The sequence below is a fragment of the Cucurbita pepo genome, chromosome LG09, assembly GCF_002806865.2.
Source record: "Cucurbita pepo subsp. pepo cultivar mu-cu-16 chromosome LG09, ASM280686v2, whole genome shotgun sequence".
In the NCBI taxonomy this organism is placed as follows: Eukaryota; Viridiplantae; Streptophyta; class Magnoliopsida; order Cucurbitales; family Cucurbitaceae; genus Cucurbita; species Cucurbita pepo.
In genome coordinates, this window is record NC_036646.1 from 7689490 (window position 1) to 7705846 (window position 16357).

Consider the following 16357-nt stretch of genomic DNA (forward strand, 5'->3'; position numbering starts at 1 on the left):
TATTTTGAGAGCTTCCAGATGATATCTAGCTCTTCATCTTTTGGTGTGTGGGTTTTATTATATTGTAGCTATTGTGTTGCGTAGATTTGAAGGGAAGGTGTTGACTTTGGAAGTTTGGAGTGTGTCACAATCGTAGTCATTCGTATGTCAATCAATTGAAACTCAAATCATTGGTGCCTCAAACGAATCTAGAATCTGATGATCGAGTCGATGCATAAAAAACATTCACACTTTTCACCGGTACAGTCTCTAGATCGACTACAATGAAAGGGTTAGCCGAAAATGGTTATCGGTTTAAGGATTTCATTGGACCCTGAAATGATACGTTGGAAGAATCTTTTAGCTCTTTGGATGTCAATAAGTTGATTTTGAGCAGGTTCGACCAAAAATGCTATGCTTACACAATACTACCCCTCCTTTTGAACCCTAAAAATGAAACGGTAGGTACAGCTAGCCCGTGTTTCGAATTGTTTGTTGACACGGACAATGTTAAGGAAAGCCTCTGAAATTATTCAATATTGGACCTTGGACATCTAATAGTTGTGAATCGAATCTCTTTATAGAGATCTTTTGTTTGTCTCATGGTAGCCTAACGTTGAAGAATTAGCGGATATGTCTTGTCCAAGAAAGAGACCCAAGTCTTAACAGACCCGCTAAATGGTGATTCAACATCGATTCTATATCTTGGAATCAAGCCAATTTTGGAGCAGATCAGAAAATAAGATTGGAAAGAATCCAGGGAACGCATAGAAAAAGTTTTTAAAAAATACTTTGAAGAAAATTCTACGAAAACAAATGTTATATGCTAGTGAGTAATAAAAAGACGGCATCAACTATTTATAGCATATAATTCGAGTAAAAAGATTTGACGACTACTTGTATCTCCCTATAGTACATTACGAAATAAATTGTCTCGGACAAGCTTGAACATCAAAAATGGCAAAATGTTGTATGCTTATAAAATCAACAAGGAAATAAAATAACCATACGACAATAGACATGTAATGAAAATATGAATAAATGGGTTGTCATAGGCATGCGGCTATGAGCAACACGCGTTGGGTAAGCATGATAATAGCAATGTTGCCCACTTCGACTTACTCATAGATAATCTTTGCATTAGGGAGCCATTTCTACCCACAAAGAGCTCTTGAATGTTACATCATGGCTTATCCGCTTGTCATGTTCTTTAGGAGATGATCTCTATTACTTCTTTTTCAAAAGTATTGTTTACCGTGACAGATGTCGTGTCATTTCATCGCGTGACACTCTACCTTGGAATTATAGTGTCATGTGCTTTTCATCGACTTTCATGTTTTACACACGGTCCACACGTGCGAGTATGGACCCACCAGTCGGTTCGCTCACCTCCTAGCCCCTTTTTTTGTCGTTCGAGTATTCTCTAGTAGCTGTTGATGTCGGACACCTGTTTAGGAATAGCAACCGTCGCAGCGTCAGGATAAACATAATGATTGTTTTCCTACCTTACAATTGCAACATTATGATAAACACAATGATCATTTTTCTGTCTGGCTATTGCAGCATTATGATATCCTTAATGATCGTTTTCCTGCCTCGTAACACGCTCCATACCATCGTAAAAAGGGTGTCCCCCAATGCATGAACACAAGGTCCCAACATTTTTCCATTTTTATTATCATTTAATACAACTCCCACAATGATCATTTTTTCGACTCGCCATTGCAGCATTATGATATCCATAATGATCGTTTTCCTGTCTCATAACACGTGTCTGTACCATCTTAAAAATGGGTATCCCCCAATGCATGAACACACAATAATCCATGAGGTCCCAACATTCTTCCATTTTCATTATCATTTAATACAACTCCTAGTACCATCATAAAAAGGGTATCCCCTATGCATGAACACACAATAATCCATGAGATCCCAACATTTTCTCATTTTCATTATCATTTAATACAACTCCCACAATGATCATTTTTTCGACGGGCCGTTGTAGCATTATGATATCCATAATAATCGTTTTTCTGTCTCGTAACACGTGTCTGTACCATCGTAAAAAGGGATATCCCCCAATGCATGAACACACAATAATCCATGAGGTCCCAACATTTTTTTTTTATTTCATTATCATTTAATACAACTCTGCTAGCATTTCGTACATATCATATCGTTTTTCATATTATTTCTCATATCTTCCATGCATACACCGAAGCTTTGTGATACTTAACAAGCCAGAACAGATTTGAACCTGAAGAAAAAATGAGAAATATTGTTAAGAGAACCATTTATAAATCTGCCTTAATGGGCTTGAGATAATTGATGCTAATTAAGAAGAAAATATAGAAAATTCAATGGCCTCCTTTGTGTTTTCCTTTATTGTTTAATTAAAAATAACACAGCTGTGTTTTTCCATCTCAATCAAAAGTAGCAAATTAAAAAGAATTGATATTTATACCCGTGCAACATATATAGATATCCAACCTCAAAACAATCATAGCATTTAATATTTTGTATGAATATTAACTTTAAATTACCTTTCCAAACACGATTAAGAGCTTGTTCTAACACATGTTTTTTTTTACTATATAATAAATCAAAACTCAAATGGGTAAGCATCAACAAAAAGCCTCAAAAAGCCTCGAGTATCTAAAAAAATGAAGCCTCTAACTAGTTTATGTTATATTTTATTATTTGCTTTAGAATCAAGCATTATTATTAACGCATGTTTTGCAGGATCCAAAATAAACGTTATAGGGAGTAAAGGACAAGAACCAGGAGGCAAATGGCAAGTTAGTATTTACAATTATCAAACAAACTCAGTTTTAAATGTTCATTGCAAGTCAAAAAATGACGATTTGGGCGAACACGTTTTGGAGAAGCAAGCCCAATTCAACTGGAGATTCAGAATGAACTTTTGGCGTACGACTTTGTTTTGGTGCAATTTTAATAGTTTGAATGGACATGCTTCATTTGAGGTTTTTTGGCCAGAGAACACGTATTGGCTTTCTCCACGGTGTGACAATAAACACTGCATTTGGGCAGCTTTTGATGATGGATTATATTTGAAAGATATTCGTGTGGAGAAGTTTGAATTGATACACCATTGGGAAAAATGAAATAATCACTCAATTTGCTCCCACAAAACCTTCTCTCTTTTTTTTCTTCTTCTTTCGGTTATGTTTGATTGCTTACACATGTAATAATTCAATAGAGAGTTGTTGGGTTTCTTTATGGACCTAAGATGTCGTACATTTGAAGTCAATAAAAGTGGGAGGAATCTTTTGGGATTTTAGAATTTTTTAATGTTATAATTTGCTTAGGTTTCGTGTTTTTACTTGTAACGACTCATACCCAAGATTTGAAATCTGAATTTGGTACTCAATGGCCCTAGCATTCCCGTGACGATATGGTCAGGTTACTTACTCTTTGCTTCTAATAATGAAAACTATCCGCACAAACCAACATGAGTTTTTCTAACATGTTTTGTCCTCACTCACGTGTTTGCTACAAGAATTCTCAAAAGGTCACCCAACATAAAATTGCTCTAGTTGAATTGAGAGTTGCTATTGTTGAGCTACGAGAAAAGAAAGTGCATCTAGTTGATATGGGTAGTAATTTTCAGTTCTTTTTTAGCTTTTCTTTGTCATCTATACTCTCGATTGCTTTCATTCGAATGATTCATTCATGTACTCTCTTTTATTCAGGTATCACACTACTCAAAACCCTTTCATTATTGAGGAATATTTGTGAGTTTAAACCGGAAAGAGTAACAATTTAGATGAAAAGAAAATATATATGACACCTAGCTCTGGTAATCTGTGGAAAGTGGCGGGGTGCGTCATGGGTGTTGGAACGAAAACTCCTGCGTTCGTCGGAGTTTTCGAATCTCGTTGGAGACCACGAAAGTTTTATGAATTTTTTTCGATTCGTTAAAAGGACCTATCATAACCGTTTATTTTCTTATACCGGCTATCCTAACAACCAATTTAGATGTGTACTTAATTTCACCGTGCACGATCCACACGTATGAGTACGAACCCACCCGTCAGTAATTAAGAAAGGGACAAGTAGGTGAGAATGTTAAAAAGGAAGGCAAAATGTTAGTCTCCAAGATCTCAACATACGGGGTATCCGAGGTGCAGATGTCCTATGTCCATACTTGGTATATGGAGACAAAAACTCCAAAGAAACCTATTAGCAATAGATTTATAACTCAATACAAATTTAACCATTCTATAGCCCCTGAAGGTATGAGCCTTCCTAGAAAAAGGAAAAGAAAAGAGGGGCTAGGATTTTTGAAAGAGGAAGTTGAAATGTGAGATTCAAACTCAAAGTCGGGAATTTAGGACGGTTTTTGGTCGAGAATCCTTCACAAAAGTGGCTCAAAACATGATTCTTCATAGGTTTAGATTTTGAATTACCAAAATCGAGAATCGAGAAAGAACCGAAGGTATGATTTATGAATTTAAGGATAGTGTTTCTGTTTAAATTATAACTTTTAGGTGATTGCTTACTTCTAAAATTTGTTCATACTTGAAGGTCGATTTTGGTTTCAAGTCTGAAAATGATAAGAATCAAGAAACATCCTTACTTTGATTGAGAATATTTTTGTCCACATTCGATGAAATTGCATGTTTGATTTCTTTGCTAGAAGATGTATAAACCTTATTTTTAAGTGTGTTTTCCCCATATTTGCATTATTTATGAATAATGAAGTCCACGACAAATTTAAAATTAACACGAACTTTAGATATTTTTCGTTTGAATAATTCATGACATGCATATAATAATAGGTTTATTTTAAATGAAAAAGTAAGTCCATTACAATTGATGTTGAAGGGGGTTCCAATGGACTATATGGTGGCACCTACTTTGTGGTGTGTGGCTTGAGTCAGCTACTTTGTGTTGGCTATGGAGATGGTGGCAGGGGGTGGTGAGAGCTTGGGACAGCTACTTTTGGGTGGGCATGGTGGTGGTGGCTTGGGCCAACAACTTTGTGGTGGGCATGATGGGGGTGCCTTGGGGCAGCTACTTTGTGTTCGCTATGATGGTGGTGGTGGTGAGGGGTTGGGGCAGCTACTTTGTGGTGGGCATGGTGGGAGTGGCTTGGAGCAGCTACTTTGTGTTGGCTATGGAGGTGGTGGTGGTGGTGAGGGCTCGGGCTCGGGCTCGGGGCAGCTACTTTGTGATGGGCATGGTGATGGTGTCTTGGGGCAGCGCTATGGTGATGGTGGTGGGGGCTTGGGGTGGCTTCGTGGTGGTGATGGTCATGGTGAGTTGGTGTAGTAGCAGGGCTTCTGTGGTCTTCGACAGCTTCAAAGACATTGAAGTTGGATTCGCTTAGTGGAGGGTGGTGGTGGTGATGACGACGATGACGATGATGTGGGCTTGGAGCGGCTGCTTTGTGGTGGCCGTCGTGGTGAGTTGGCGTAGGAGCAAGACTTCCATGAGATTCGGTGGCTTCGAAGACATTGAAACTACAATAGAAAAGAAACACAAGCACACAAACAATTGTCCTAAGAGAAGCCATTTGAATATGATATGAACTTCTAACTTTGAATGAAGTTCTTACTTTGAAATCTCATATATAAAGGTTCAAAGTGAATCTGAAAAACGGTCCAAATGGAGAGTATACTGTATAATTGAGTAAAAATTGAATAGTCTTATTTAGAAGAGGTGTCCCGTCAATTTAATTGGATTTCATCTAAAGTTGGATTCTAAAATAAAGAACCAAACACACCTTCCATATATGAATTCAACAAATTTCTTAATTAGATTTTTATATTTAATTTAAAATATCAATTTAAGAATTTGGGTATAGTTTACGTTCAACAAATTAAAGGAAAAAAATATTTCCGAAGGTGGAAATAGAAAAGGTTACGTGCCATAATCTTTAATGGCTTTATTTTTTATAATAAAATAATAATTTATACACTTAAAAGTTTATAATAAGTTCATTTAAAACAATATTGTAATCAACCATATAACGGAGAATAGATAGTATGAATTTTAATAAAATAAAACAATAGTCCTTGTCCAAGTTAAGGGCTACTAATCCAAATATGAACGTAACTATCCCAATTTCATTTTTATGGCCTTTACAGTGACACCGTCATCGGTATAAAGGTGTCTTACCTTTACCTGAAAAAGAAAGTTGCACGTAGCTTGAATATTTAAAAATACTAACACATGCAATCATGAAGGGGCATATCCTTACTTAAAACATCATGGCTCACGCACGCGCACATGGTGCTCCAGGCAAACTCGTATACGTACCCTCAAACCTAGCCTTTAGTTAGCATACAAGTATATTAGTGGAAAGGTCGTGGACGGAAAGAAGCACACAAAATATCTTGGTGGACATAATATCGTAGTCTATACATTCGTACTAATCATAACGGGAAAGTATCTTGATGCACGTGACACACAAAATACATGAGGTCTCCATAGGTTTATATCACGACATATATGTATGATACGAGTCATACCATTGGTTTTTGTAAACATAACTTTCATGAATAACATGCTAACACATGTGCATGACATAACATCATACTATATTGAGTTCATAACAAGATGCATAATATAGCACAATCGTCTTATAACAAAATACATGTCGAAGAATCACAAAACACGATGTGTGTAGGGTTCCTAGGGCATGCAACGTTCATACTTCAAAAAATTCATCCAAGCAATTTGAAATCTAATTCTATCTATGGAATATTCCTACCATTATAATTTAGAATTCTACTCTCGAGATTGACTCATCTAATTGTATCAAATAATTTAAATTCAGCTTAAAATTATTTACATTGGCTCGAACACCTCCGAAAATGTCAGAAATGGCCCCAAAGAGTCGAAAATGGTAGGAAAGCGTTTGAGTATATTAAACCCAAGCTGGATTATCTTAAAGGCAAGCTTGAGCCGTCAAAAAATATATTTTTCGACCGGATTCGATTTGACTAAGTGAGATAAAACATCTCAATTATTCCGATCAGGCTACCATATTTTATAGTAGAGAAACTCCTTAGTTTTTCGTTCCAACCGACGTGAGACTATTTTTCCTTATGGAGTATACAAGGATCGGGTTGGGTTGGACTGGAGTAATTTTTTGAACCAACCCAAAATTTCAGGTTTGTTGGATTGGTAACCCAACCCAACTCTCTATTCTCGGGTTGATTTAGGGTTATTTAGGGTTTTGGGTAATGGATTCAAAACTTTTGGAGTAAAAGTTGTGAAATTATCACATAAAAGAATTGTCACCTATAAACTTTTAGTTTAAAAGTACCGAAACCTCGGTTGTATGGATATTATCAGCTATACAAATGCAAAAGGTATACAATGAATCAATTTCAACTGCACTACATATAATTAATTATCCACCTTCACAATATATAATCATTCAATAAAACACCTAAAAACACGAGGTTTCAGAGGCAAGTAGTCAAGCTTTACAAACTTGAGCACAAACTTGAACCTTCCTATTACATAAAAACAATAAAAATGTTTAGTTTAAATAAATTAATTATAACAAAAAATAAAAATTACTGCTAAAATATTTTATTTACCTTGAAAGAGACGTATTTTTTCCATCTCTTTGGGATGATCTAACATAACTTCGCCTCATTACGAACACTAGGAATAGAGTCATATATTTTTTTTTTTAAGCACCTCATTCACAATCAAACTATTTATGTGGCCACAATGCCTCATGTGTAATACTTTTGTAACGACCCTAGATTTTTTATAGTCTAAAGTTGCTAATGTATACGTACCGTACTCATTTGTGCGAAAATAATCATTTGAAAACTTCAACATAAAACATAAACTTCATCTTAAAACATTGTCATGGACTTATGAAGGAGCTTACAAAGAGCATGAGGATTCATTATGGATTGCCAAAGAAATTCTAGGTCGATGCTGTAAATACAGCAGTCTACTTGATCAATAGAGGGTCGTCAGTACCCTTAGAGTTCAAGCTGTCATAAGAAGTATGGGCAGAAAAAGAACTCAAGTACTCTCACGGGAACTTTTGGTTGTACTGCGTATGTTCGTGTTTTGATCGTGTTTTGATTTAGAGAAGAGTGACAAGCTTGACGCTGAGCTTGTGAAGTGCTATTTCATAGGCTATGGTTTTGACATGTTCGAGTACAAGTTTTGGGATGACAAGAACCGAAAAGTTCTAAGACACTTTGACGTGAATTTTGATGAAAGGTCCTAGATAAGGACAAAGAGAAGAAATGCTCCAAGACAACGAAGCAAGTGGGAGTTAAGGTTGAGTTGCTGAAAGATTCACCTAGTGATGTTGTAGCAAATACTCAGGAAACTCTTGAAACTGCTGCTGAGAAACCAGAAACCAGCGAAGCGACACTTGAGCAGATGTTGAGAAGATTATCCAGAACTAGCTCTGATCCATTGAAGAAAAAAGAAATGAATCGAATAGAAACTCTCATTGACCTACTTAACTCAATGGTTAGAGTCTGATATACGGCATGACCTTTCATACAGTCNGATTCCACAATCACAGCCTGCCGTCTTGTCTCTAGTCGAAGCTAGCTCTACTAATTATCCTCTGGTTTATCCTAAAGGGGATTAATCAAGTATGCCCGGCTGGAATTGGCACAACGGAGCTAGTCCTCCCATGTAGTTAAGAATTCCCAATCTATGAGCGATAGACCTCGTGGTTTGACCCTAGGACTTGGACCATAGGAAGCCTTCCCTCCCTTGTGGGANGTCTTTCATTTCTTGCCTTTCTCAAGGTAAATAGGTGTTTGATTGAACTCGGTCTGTTTGCTCCGGAACCGATATGACCTAACCTGAACTTTACAGTAAAGAAAAGAGAATTGATATATTCTGAGCTGGTATTGAGAAGATTATCCAGAAGTATCACTAGATATATATTCTTCACTAGATATATATTCTTCCTCACACTATCTCTTGCTAAGAATATGTTGCTAATTAGTGAGGAGGGACCAAACTAACCAAAGCTAATTAGAGAGGAGGAACCAAACTAACCAAAGTCCTTAATGAATCCTATCTTTAAAGGATACAACTAAGTTAGAGCAAGTCAACCTTTTACTCTACCATTAGACGATACAACATTTTATCCTACCATTAGAAGATACAACCAAGTGGGAGCAAGTCAACCGTGTTATCCTACCATTAGAAGATACAACCAAGTGGAAGCAAGTCAACCTTTAACCTGGGAGCAACCTTTAGGTCCCGCGCGGAAAATGGGCAACCTTTAACCTAGTATTTACTACTACTGCTAGTAGTAATCCTATGATGGGAAGTCTTGGGATTTAGTAGTAATCCTATTGGGATTTAGACTTTTAGACTTTCTAAAATGCATTGCTTTGTAACAAGAACAAGCGCGGAAAATGGGATGTTTAGACTTTCGAAATGCATTGCTTTGTGACAATGGCGGGAAAGGAGATGGTATAAATAATAGACTATCAAGAAAAATGGGACAAGAAGCATTACAAGAAGATTTTTTATATCGATACAAAACACACCACATAATCTGTAATACCATTTCACTCGCAGAGAAGAATAATATGTGATACCATTTCACTGTTCAACGAAGAAAGAGGGTGTAAAGAATCCAAAAACCTTATATCTATGTTGATAGATTATATTCGTCGATAAACCGAATCTATATATCCATTAGCTATATACCCATTAGAAATTTCCAAATGTATATACCCAAATGTCGAATAAATTCCTTTGTGTGTTTAAATTCATAGACACTTAAAAGAGGATAAGAAAACAAACTTCCTTCAAATATCTACCTTATTCCACAGTTCCCACACAACACATTGAACATCTTTAGATCAAAAGCCTAAAACAACATGAAATTTCATTGATACAACGAAAAGAAACTCCAACCATTATTTCAATCATCCAACTTTCTCCCACTTTTTCTCCTAACATCCACAACATCTTCATCCATCACCTTCCCCCCTCTCTCTTCTTCCCCCTCATCTTCATCTGACCCTACAACCCTCTCCTTTATCTTCTGCGTTGTATCCTTTGCCGCCTCCCACGCCCCTTCCACCGTTTTCTTCGCCCTCTCCCCAATATTTTGCACCGTCTCCGTCGCCTTCTTCGTCCCCTCCTTCGCCATATCTTCCGTCTTCTCCTTCATTCCCTTCGCACTTTCCTTCGCTCTCTCGCTCGCATCCTCCGCCGTCTCCGCTACCCGGTTCGTCCCTTCCTTAGCCTTCTCCCTCGCATCGTCGGCGTAGTCTTTCACCTTCTCCTTCGCAGCTCGCGCCGTCTCCGCAGCCTTGTTGGTTTCTTCCTTCGCCATGTCTTTCGTCCCCTCGGCGTAGTCTTTCGCCTTCTCCTTCATGTCATAGGCTCCTTCTTTCGCTCTTTCCTTCGCATCTTCGTACGCCAAATCCGGTCTCGGGTCTCGGTTCGCATCCGCGCCATGTCCATTCTATACGACGAACAAAACCCATGAAACAAATCACTAAAATAACAAATTTAAATCATGAAATTGGTGTAAGGAATGATACCCATGGTTGCTTAGAGGCGGAAGTAGTGAAAGAGACCCTTGAAATCTTGGAGGAATATCTGAGAGTTGGAGAAGGAGAGGCATTGGGAAAGGCCTTGCAGAGGTTGAAGATGACATTTTTGGCCAAGGATATGCTTACTGCCATTGTTTCAGTTTCAAACACCGACACCAACAGCCGACACCGACCGGAGTTCTCTCTTTCTCTGAATGTGTTTTTTATTGTGAATCTGAACGTGTTGATTTGAAGGGGTTTGTAAGGTGAAGTTTATAGGAAGAAGTGGCAGAGTTTAGCATGTGACACGTGGGGTTTTTGCCACGTGGTGATGTGTTTGTTTGCCTCGTTGTTCAATTGCCTGCACAGTCAACACGTTAAGATAAGATGAAAATTCATTGCAATTTTTGCACCANTTTTTTTTTTTTTTTTTTTTTTTTTTTTTTTTTTTTTTTTTTTTTTTTTTTTTTTTTTTTTTTTTTTTTTTTTTTTTAATGCTGAATAAAGTAAAATAACTATTATTATTGGCNTATCTGAATGATCGGTCTCAACTCGGGAGGAAGAACAGGTAAAGAGCAAGCTTGTTTTGGTAGTGATAATAGCTTCAAAGGAATGGGTAATACTTGGTTTTGGACTTTGCATCGGTGTTTGACGGAAAAGACCCAAATAAAGTTTACATCTTAACTCAAATTTTTATTTTCGGTCAAAATTTTAGGCTAGTCCGGTTGTAACCTGAAAGACCCAAATAAAGTTTGCATCTCAACCCAACTCATATGTCTATTTTTGAGTTGGATTGAGTCGATCATTAATTTTTTTTATTATTTAAAAATATTCTATTTATCTACAATAACCAGACATTACTAACATCTACTACAAACATAAAACATCCTTAATTTTCCTAACAATCTTAAAAGTAGGACAGGGTTGAATTGTGAACTATATTTTCACACCCGACCAAAAAAGTTTCAACCTGTCAACTAAACAAAATTTCGATTTTCCAAAAAGTACAACATAACCCAAACTAAAAGAAAAAATTCTAAATCAACCCAACCCAATCCCGTTCAAGTTGTTCGAGTTATCAGGTCATATAAACACTCGAGAAAAATCAACTAAATAATTATTTTTAAAAAAAAAATAGGCATAAAGATGAATTCATTAAAATATAAATGTGACAGCCTTAAGAATATTCCCTCTTTGCCTTCAATTACATCGGAAAACGACTTGTAAACCTTGCTATGGTCGTCCCTCATTGGTTGTCCACGGATTTCATTATCAAGAAGTGTATCCACGACTTCTTGTACTAATTTCTCCTGACACATTACTAATTCTACGCCATGGCGTAGATCTACTTGTTGTTAATAGATCAATAAGAGTATTGTTCCGATAAATAACTCTTCTATAGAGTTCATTAATATCCGAGCTCATTAGTTTACCCCCATCTATCTGAATGATCGGTCTCAACTCGGGAGGAAGAACAGGTAAAGAGCAAGCTTGTTTTGGTAGTGATAATAGCTTCAAAGGAATGGGTAATACTTGGTTTTGGACTTTGCATCGGTGTTTGACGGAAAAGACCCAAATAAAGTTTACATCTTAACTCAAATTTTTATTTTCGGTCAAAATTTTAGGCTAGTCCGGTTGTAACCTGAAAGACCCAAATAAAGTTTGCATCTCAACCCAACTCATATGTCTATTTTTGAGTTGGATTGAGTCGATCATTAATTTTTTTTATTATTTAAAAATATTCTATTTATCTACAATAACCAGACATTACTAACATCTACTACAAACATAAAACATCCTTAATTTTCCTAACAATCTTAAAAGTAGGACAGGGTTGAATTGTGAACTATATTTTCACACCCGANTTTTTTTTTTTTTTTTTTTTTTTTTTTTTTTTTTTACATAAAATTTTAGGTTCAATTTAATGAATTTACTCTCAAAATAAAAAAAGAAGTGAAGTATTGTATCTCTTCTTTTGAACTCGAACTCGGTGTCACTGCTTCTCTTCTCTCCCATAAAGGTTCCCTCTTTGCCTTCAATTACATCGGAAAACGACTTGTAAACCTTGCTATGGTCGTCCCTCATTGGTTGTCCACGGATTTCATTATCAAGAAGTGTATCCACGACTTCTTGTACTAATTTCTCCTGACACATTACTAATTCTACGCCATGGCGTAGATCTACTTGTTGTTAATAGATCAATAAGAGTATTGTTCCGATAAATAACTCTTCTATAGAGTTCATTAATATCCGAGCTCATTAGTTTACCCCCATCTATCTGAATGATCGGTCTCAACTCGGGAGGAAGAACAGGTAAAGAGCAAGCTTGTTTTGGTAGTGATAATAGCTTCAAAGGAATGGGTAATACTTGGTTTTGGACTTTGCATCGGTGTTTGACGGAAAAGACCCAAATAAAGTTTACATCTTAACTCAAATTTTTATTTTCGGTCAAAATTTTAGGCTAGTCCGGTTGTAACCTGAAAGACCCAAATAAAGTTTGCATCTCAACCCAACTCATATGTCTATTTTTGAGTTGGATTGAGTCGATCATTAATTTTTTTTATTATTTAAAAATATTCTATTTATCTACAATAACCAGACATTACTAACATCTACTACAAACATAAAACATCCTTAATTTTCCTAACAATCTTAAAAGTAGGACAGGGTTGAATTGTGAACTATATTTTCACACCCGACCAAAAAAGTTTCAACCTGTCAACTAAACAAAATTTCGATTTTCCAAAAAGTACAACATAACCCAAACTAAAAGAAAAAATTCTAAATCAACCCAACCCAATCCCGTTCAAGTTGTTCGAGTTATCAGGTCATATAAACACTCGAGAAAAATCAACTAAATAATTATTTTTAAAAAAAAAATAGGCATAAAGATGAATTCATTAAAATATAAATGTGACAGCCTTAAGAATACATAATACAAAACTTTGAGACAAAACCTGGAAATAACCCATCAACAAAATAATCTCAGATTCCACAAGTTTCAGGAAAGTGGCTCAGCAAGGCTAAGCATCTTCTTATCTGTAAGAAACAAGAATAGCATCCCCAAAGAAATAAGGAATAAACACACCAAAAGAAAAGGCTCTATACGTCTCTGCATATATAAATCAAGTCTTGCTCTCCTAACTTCCACATCAAACACAACAAGCAATGAAGTTCTTTTTACAGTTACCATGCTGTTCATGCTTCTGTTCCATCAAGCAGAAGAAAGGAAAGCACAAGGAGGATGAACCAAAGCATGAATGAAGTTACCATTGCAAGTGTTTCTTCTGAAAATAAGTTCGGGGTTTTCTCCCCTCTTCAAATAATGGAGGATTTATAATACCTATCGATCATGACGACGTACCGTGGTTGCTGTCTTTATCTGTTTGTTTGAGTCTCCTAAGGCATACCCATTTGATGTCTTGGTTTATTGTGTTATAAAGTTCGTAATGATCATTCGTTCTTTTCGCTTTTATCTTGACTCTTCGGGGACATCTGTAGTTCTTCCATTTGATTCTTTACTGAAACCAAGCCAGTCTCGGAAAGAAACCTGTATAGAAATCAAAACTCATTCATAAGCGTCTGAATGATAAAAATATCATGATCCCTAAAGAAACACCACAAGCCAACAATGTTTCATTACATAATTTCAGGTTACAAATGCCAAACCCACCACTCAAAGCCTTCAAAACAACCCACCATTGAGGTCCAAAACTCAATTTAAACTTCTCACAGTTTATGCAAAATGCCAGCTCTTGACTATAATCGTTTATGCCAAATGCCAAACTCAATGCAGACATTGAATCAGCGGGTACAATACCAGCTCTTGACTAAAATAGTATGGTGGTTCAAGAAAGTTGGTGCTCCACACATCTCTTGATTTAATTCTCATTCTATGTGCAACACAGCGTATGCCACAGAACTCACTCCCTCCTCACAGTTCAAATTTGTAACCATTTAATGAGTACGGATATGAACCAAGGCATCAATTATGCAATATAAACTTCAAGAAAGATGTGAAGAAAATATTGTTCAAATTATCTCAAGATGTTGCAATTCATATTAGGTTGAAGAAGAATCAAACTTCATTTATTCTTGGATGGTTACAAATTTTGGGTGGATGATAATCTAGAGTTATGATGTTTGTTTAATGTATTTTAAGACTTTTATTTACTTTAAGGTTACATTTACAGAGTGGATAATTATAGTCATAAAGTAAAAAGGTTAATATCTTAGGGAAGATCGAGGGTTTTCATGTTGAGGCTATATAAAACCATGTATGTTATATTTGTAAAGGAGACTTGAAAAATGCAATAAAAAGAGCGTTTCTGCCTTCCTTCAGTAAATGATTAAGTTTCTCTGTAATTCTATGTAGTTTAGATTGCATGTTTACAATCATTCAAGTTTGACATGATCAATCTTACTTGTGGAGTGATTGGAATCTCAAATAAGTGTTCATGCCTTGAGACATTCGATCAACCAAGTAATTTGAATCTTACTTTTCATTAGAGTGATTCTTTATCATTAGGGATAAATTTTTTTACAATTGTATGTAGTTTAGGTTGCATGTTTAGAATCATTCAAGTTCAATATGATCAATCTTTCTTGTGGAGTAATTTGAATCTCAAACAAGTGTTCTTACCTTGAAATATTTGATCTAACAAGGTAATCTTAATCTTTACCGACTCCTTATCAACTACCCTGAACAATTCCATCTGATTCTTGTTATGTAAGAACTTATTCTTAGTTTGGAAACTACTTTGCTCCCTAATAGTTTTTAGATCTATATATTCCCATAAAATTTCATTAAATCTTAACAATGTTCTTCATATCTGGATCAAATTGTTAGAAATTTACAAAATTAATTGTAACAAAAATGGAAGTAATGGCACTAATAAAATTGAATGTATCGACACTAGATCTTGTAAGAGTAGTTACTTAAATAAAAACAAACCCCACATCCAAATTTATCAGCACGAACAGCACAGTAGAGAGACGTGTCAAAGAAGAACCAGAACGACATGTAAGTAAGAATGAAAAAGTTGAACATACCAGTTAAGAAGCAAGAAAAGGGTCGCAGTTATAACCACTAGGAACGTAACATGAAGAATCAACCAAGAATCACTGGCAGAGAATGCAAGGCTAAGCATCAGGACAAGACACAGCCCCAGCATCAGAAACGCCGACTTGAGCGTAGTCCATGTAGGACCCTGATTTCATAAGGTAAAGAAAACAGGAATTCAATTGGAGAATGGATTTGCAAAGGGGAGGGGAACTGGAAAATAAAAGATGAAATTGAACTAACGTTGACCCCAGGGGCTAAGGCTCCGAGCAAAACTGCTTGGGCTGAAGATACTTCTCCATCGCCTGAATCGTGTCCTGCCATTGCGGAAATATGGAACGGCCAGAACGAGATCAAACTGGCTGCGGCTGCTTTGGAAGATTCATCAGAGGCTGGATTTGTTCTTCGAGGATCGATTTCGAACCCTTCCCTTCTGTGTTAATGGGCTCTGTGGATCGACTTGGTCCGCCTTCCCTCCTAAGAACACAGCATTCTGGCCCATGATTAGGGCACTATCCCTCTAATGGTTTCAAAAATTATAATATTTATTTTAACTTTAATATTTTTTTTTAATTATTTTCGAAGTAAAAATAATTTAAAATATTAAATTATAAATTAACATGCGACCATGAATAACATATTAGAAACCAGACCATCCATAATGATATGATATTGTCTAGTAATCCTTAACAATTCTCCCATTTGATCAAAGTACACGATAGAGCTTCTCCTGATATCTCCTTCTTTGGAGCTCTCGAACAATCTCCCCTTAATTCAGACTCGACTCTTTCTC

The 16357-nt window shown here is 36.2% G+C and overlaps 2 protein-coding genes across 2 annotated transcripts; both read right to left on the bottom strand.

Moving 5' to 3' along the window:
- Window positions 1-9745: 9745 nt before the first annotated feature.
- On the bottom strand, window positions 9746-10764 carry LOC111802432 (late embryogenesis abundant protein, group 3). The gene is made up of 2 exons (XM_023686785.1): window positions 10512-10764; window positions 9746-10432 (listed from the first exon to the last, which is right to left on the bottom strand). Exons 1-2 carry the CDS (start codon window positions 10653-10655, stop codon window positions 9884-9886), a joined length of 693 nt encoding a protein of 230 aa, XP_023542553.1. The 5' UTR covers window positions 10656-10764; the 3' UTR covers window positions 9746-9883.
- A 2618-nt stretch (window positions 10765-13382) lies between these two features.
- Window positions 13383-16019, bottom strand: LOC111802603. The gene is made up of 3 exons (XM_023687038.1): window positions 15808-16019; window positions 15555-15712; window positions 13383-14052 (listed from the first exon to the last, which is right to left on the bottom strand). The coding sequence occupies exons 1-3, from the start codon at window positions 15886-15888 to the stop codon at window positions 13956-13958; spliced, it is 336 nt and encodes a 111-aa protein (XP_023542806.1). The 5' UTR covers window positions 15889-16019; the 3' UTR covers window positions 13383-13955.
- Between the last annotated feature and the right edge of the window lie 338 nt (window positions 16020-16357).

Bases quoted from the DNA above. Each gene is read 5' to 3' on its own strand.
- LOC111802432 (XM_023686785.1), bottom strand. From the start codon at position 10,655: ATGGCAGTAAGCATATCCTTGGCCAAAAATGTCATCTTCAACCTCTGC. The intron at 10,433-10,511 runs GTATCATTCCTT...TTCGTCGTATAG, and splicing joins CCGCCTCTAAGCAACCATGG to AATGGACATGGCGCGGATGC.
- LOC111802603 (XM_023687038.1), bottom strand. From the start codon at position 15,888: ATGGCAGGACACGATTCAGGCGATGGAGAAGTATCTTCAGCCCAAGCA. The intron at 15,713-15,807 runs GTTAGTTCAATT...TTATGAAATCAG, and splicing joins CCTTAGCCCCTGGGGTCAAC to GGTCCTACATGGACTACGCT. The intron at 14,053-15,554 runs GTATGTTCAACT...ATTTCTATACAG, and splicing joins CTTTTCTTGCTTCTTAACTG to GTTTCTTTCCGAGACTGGCT.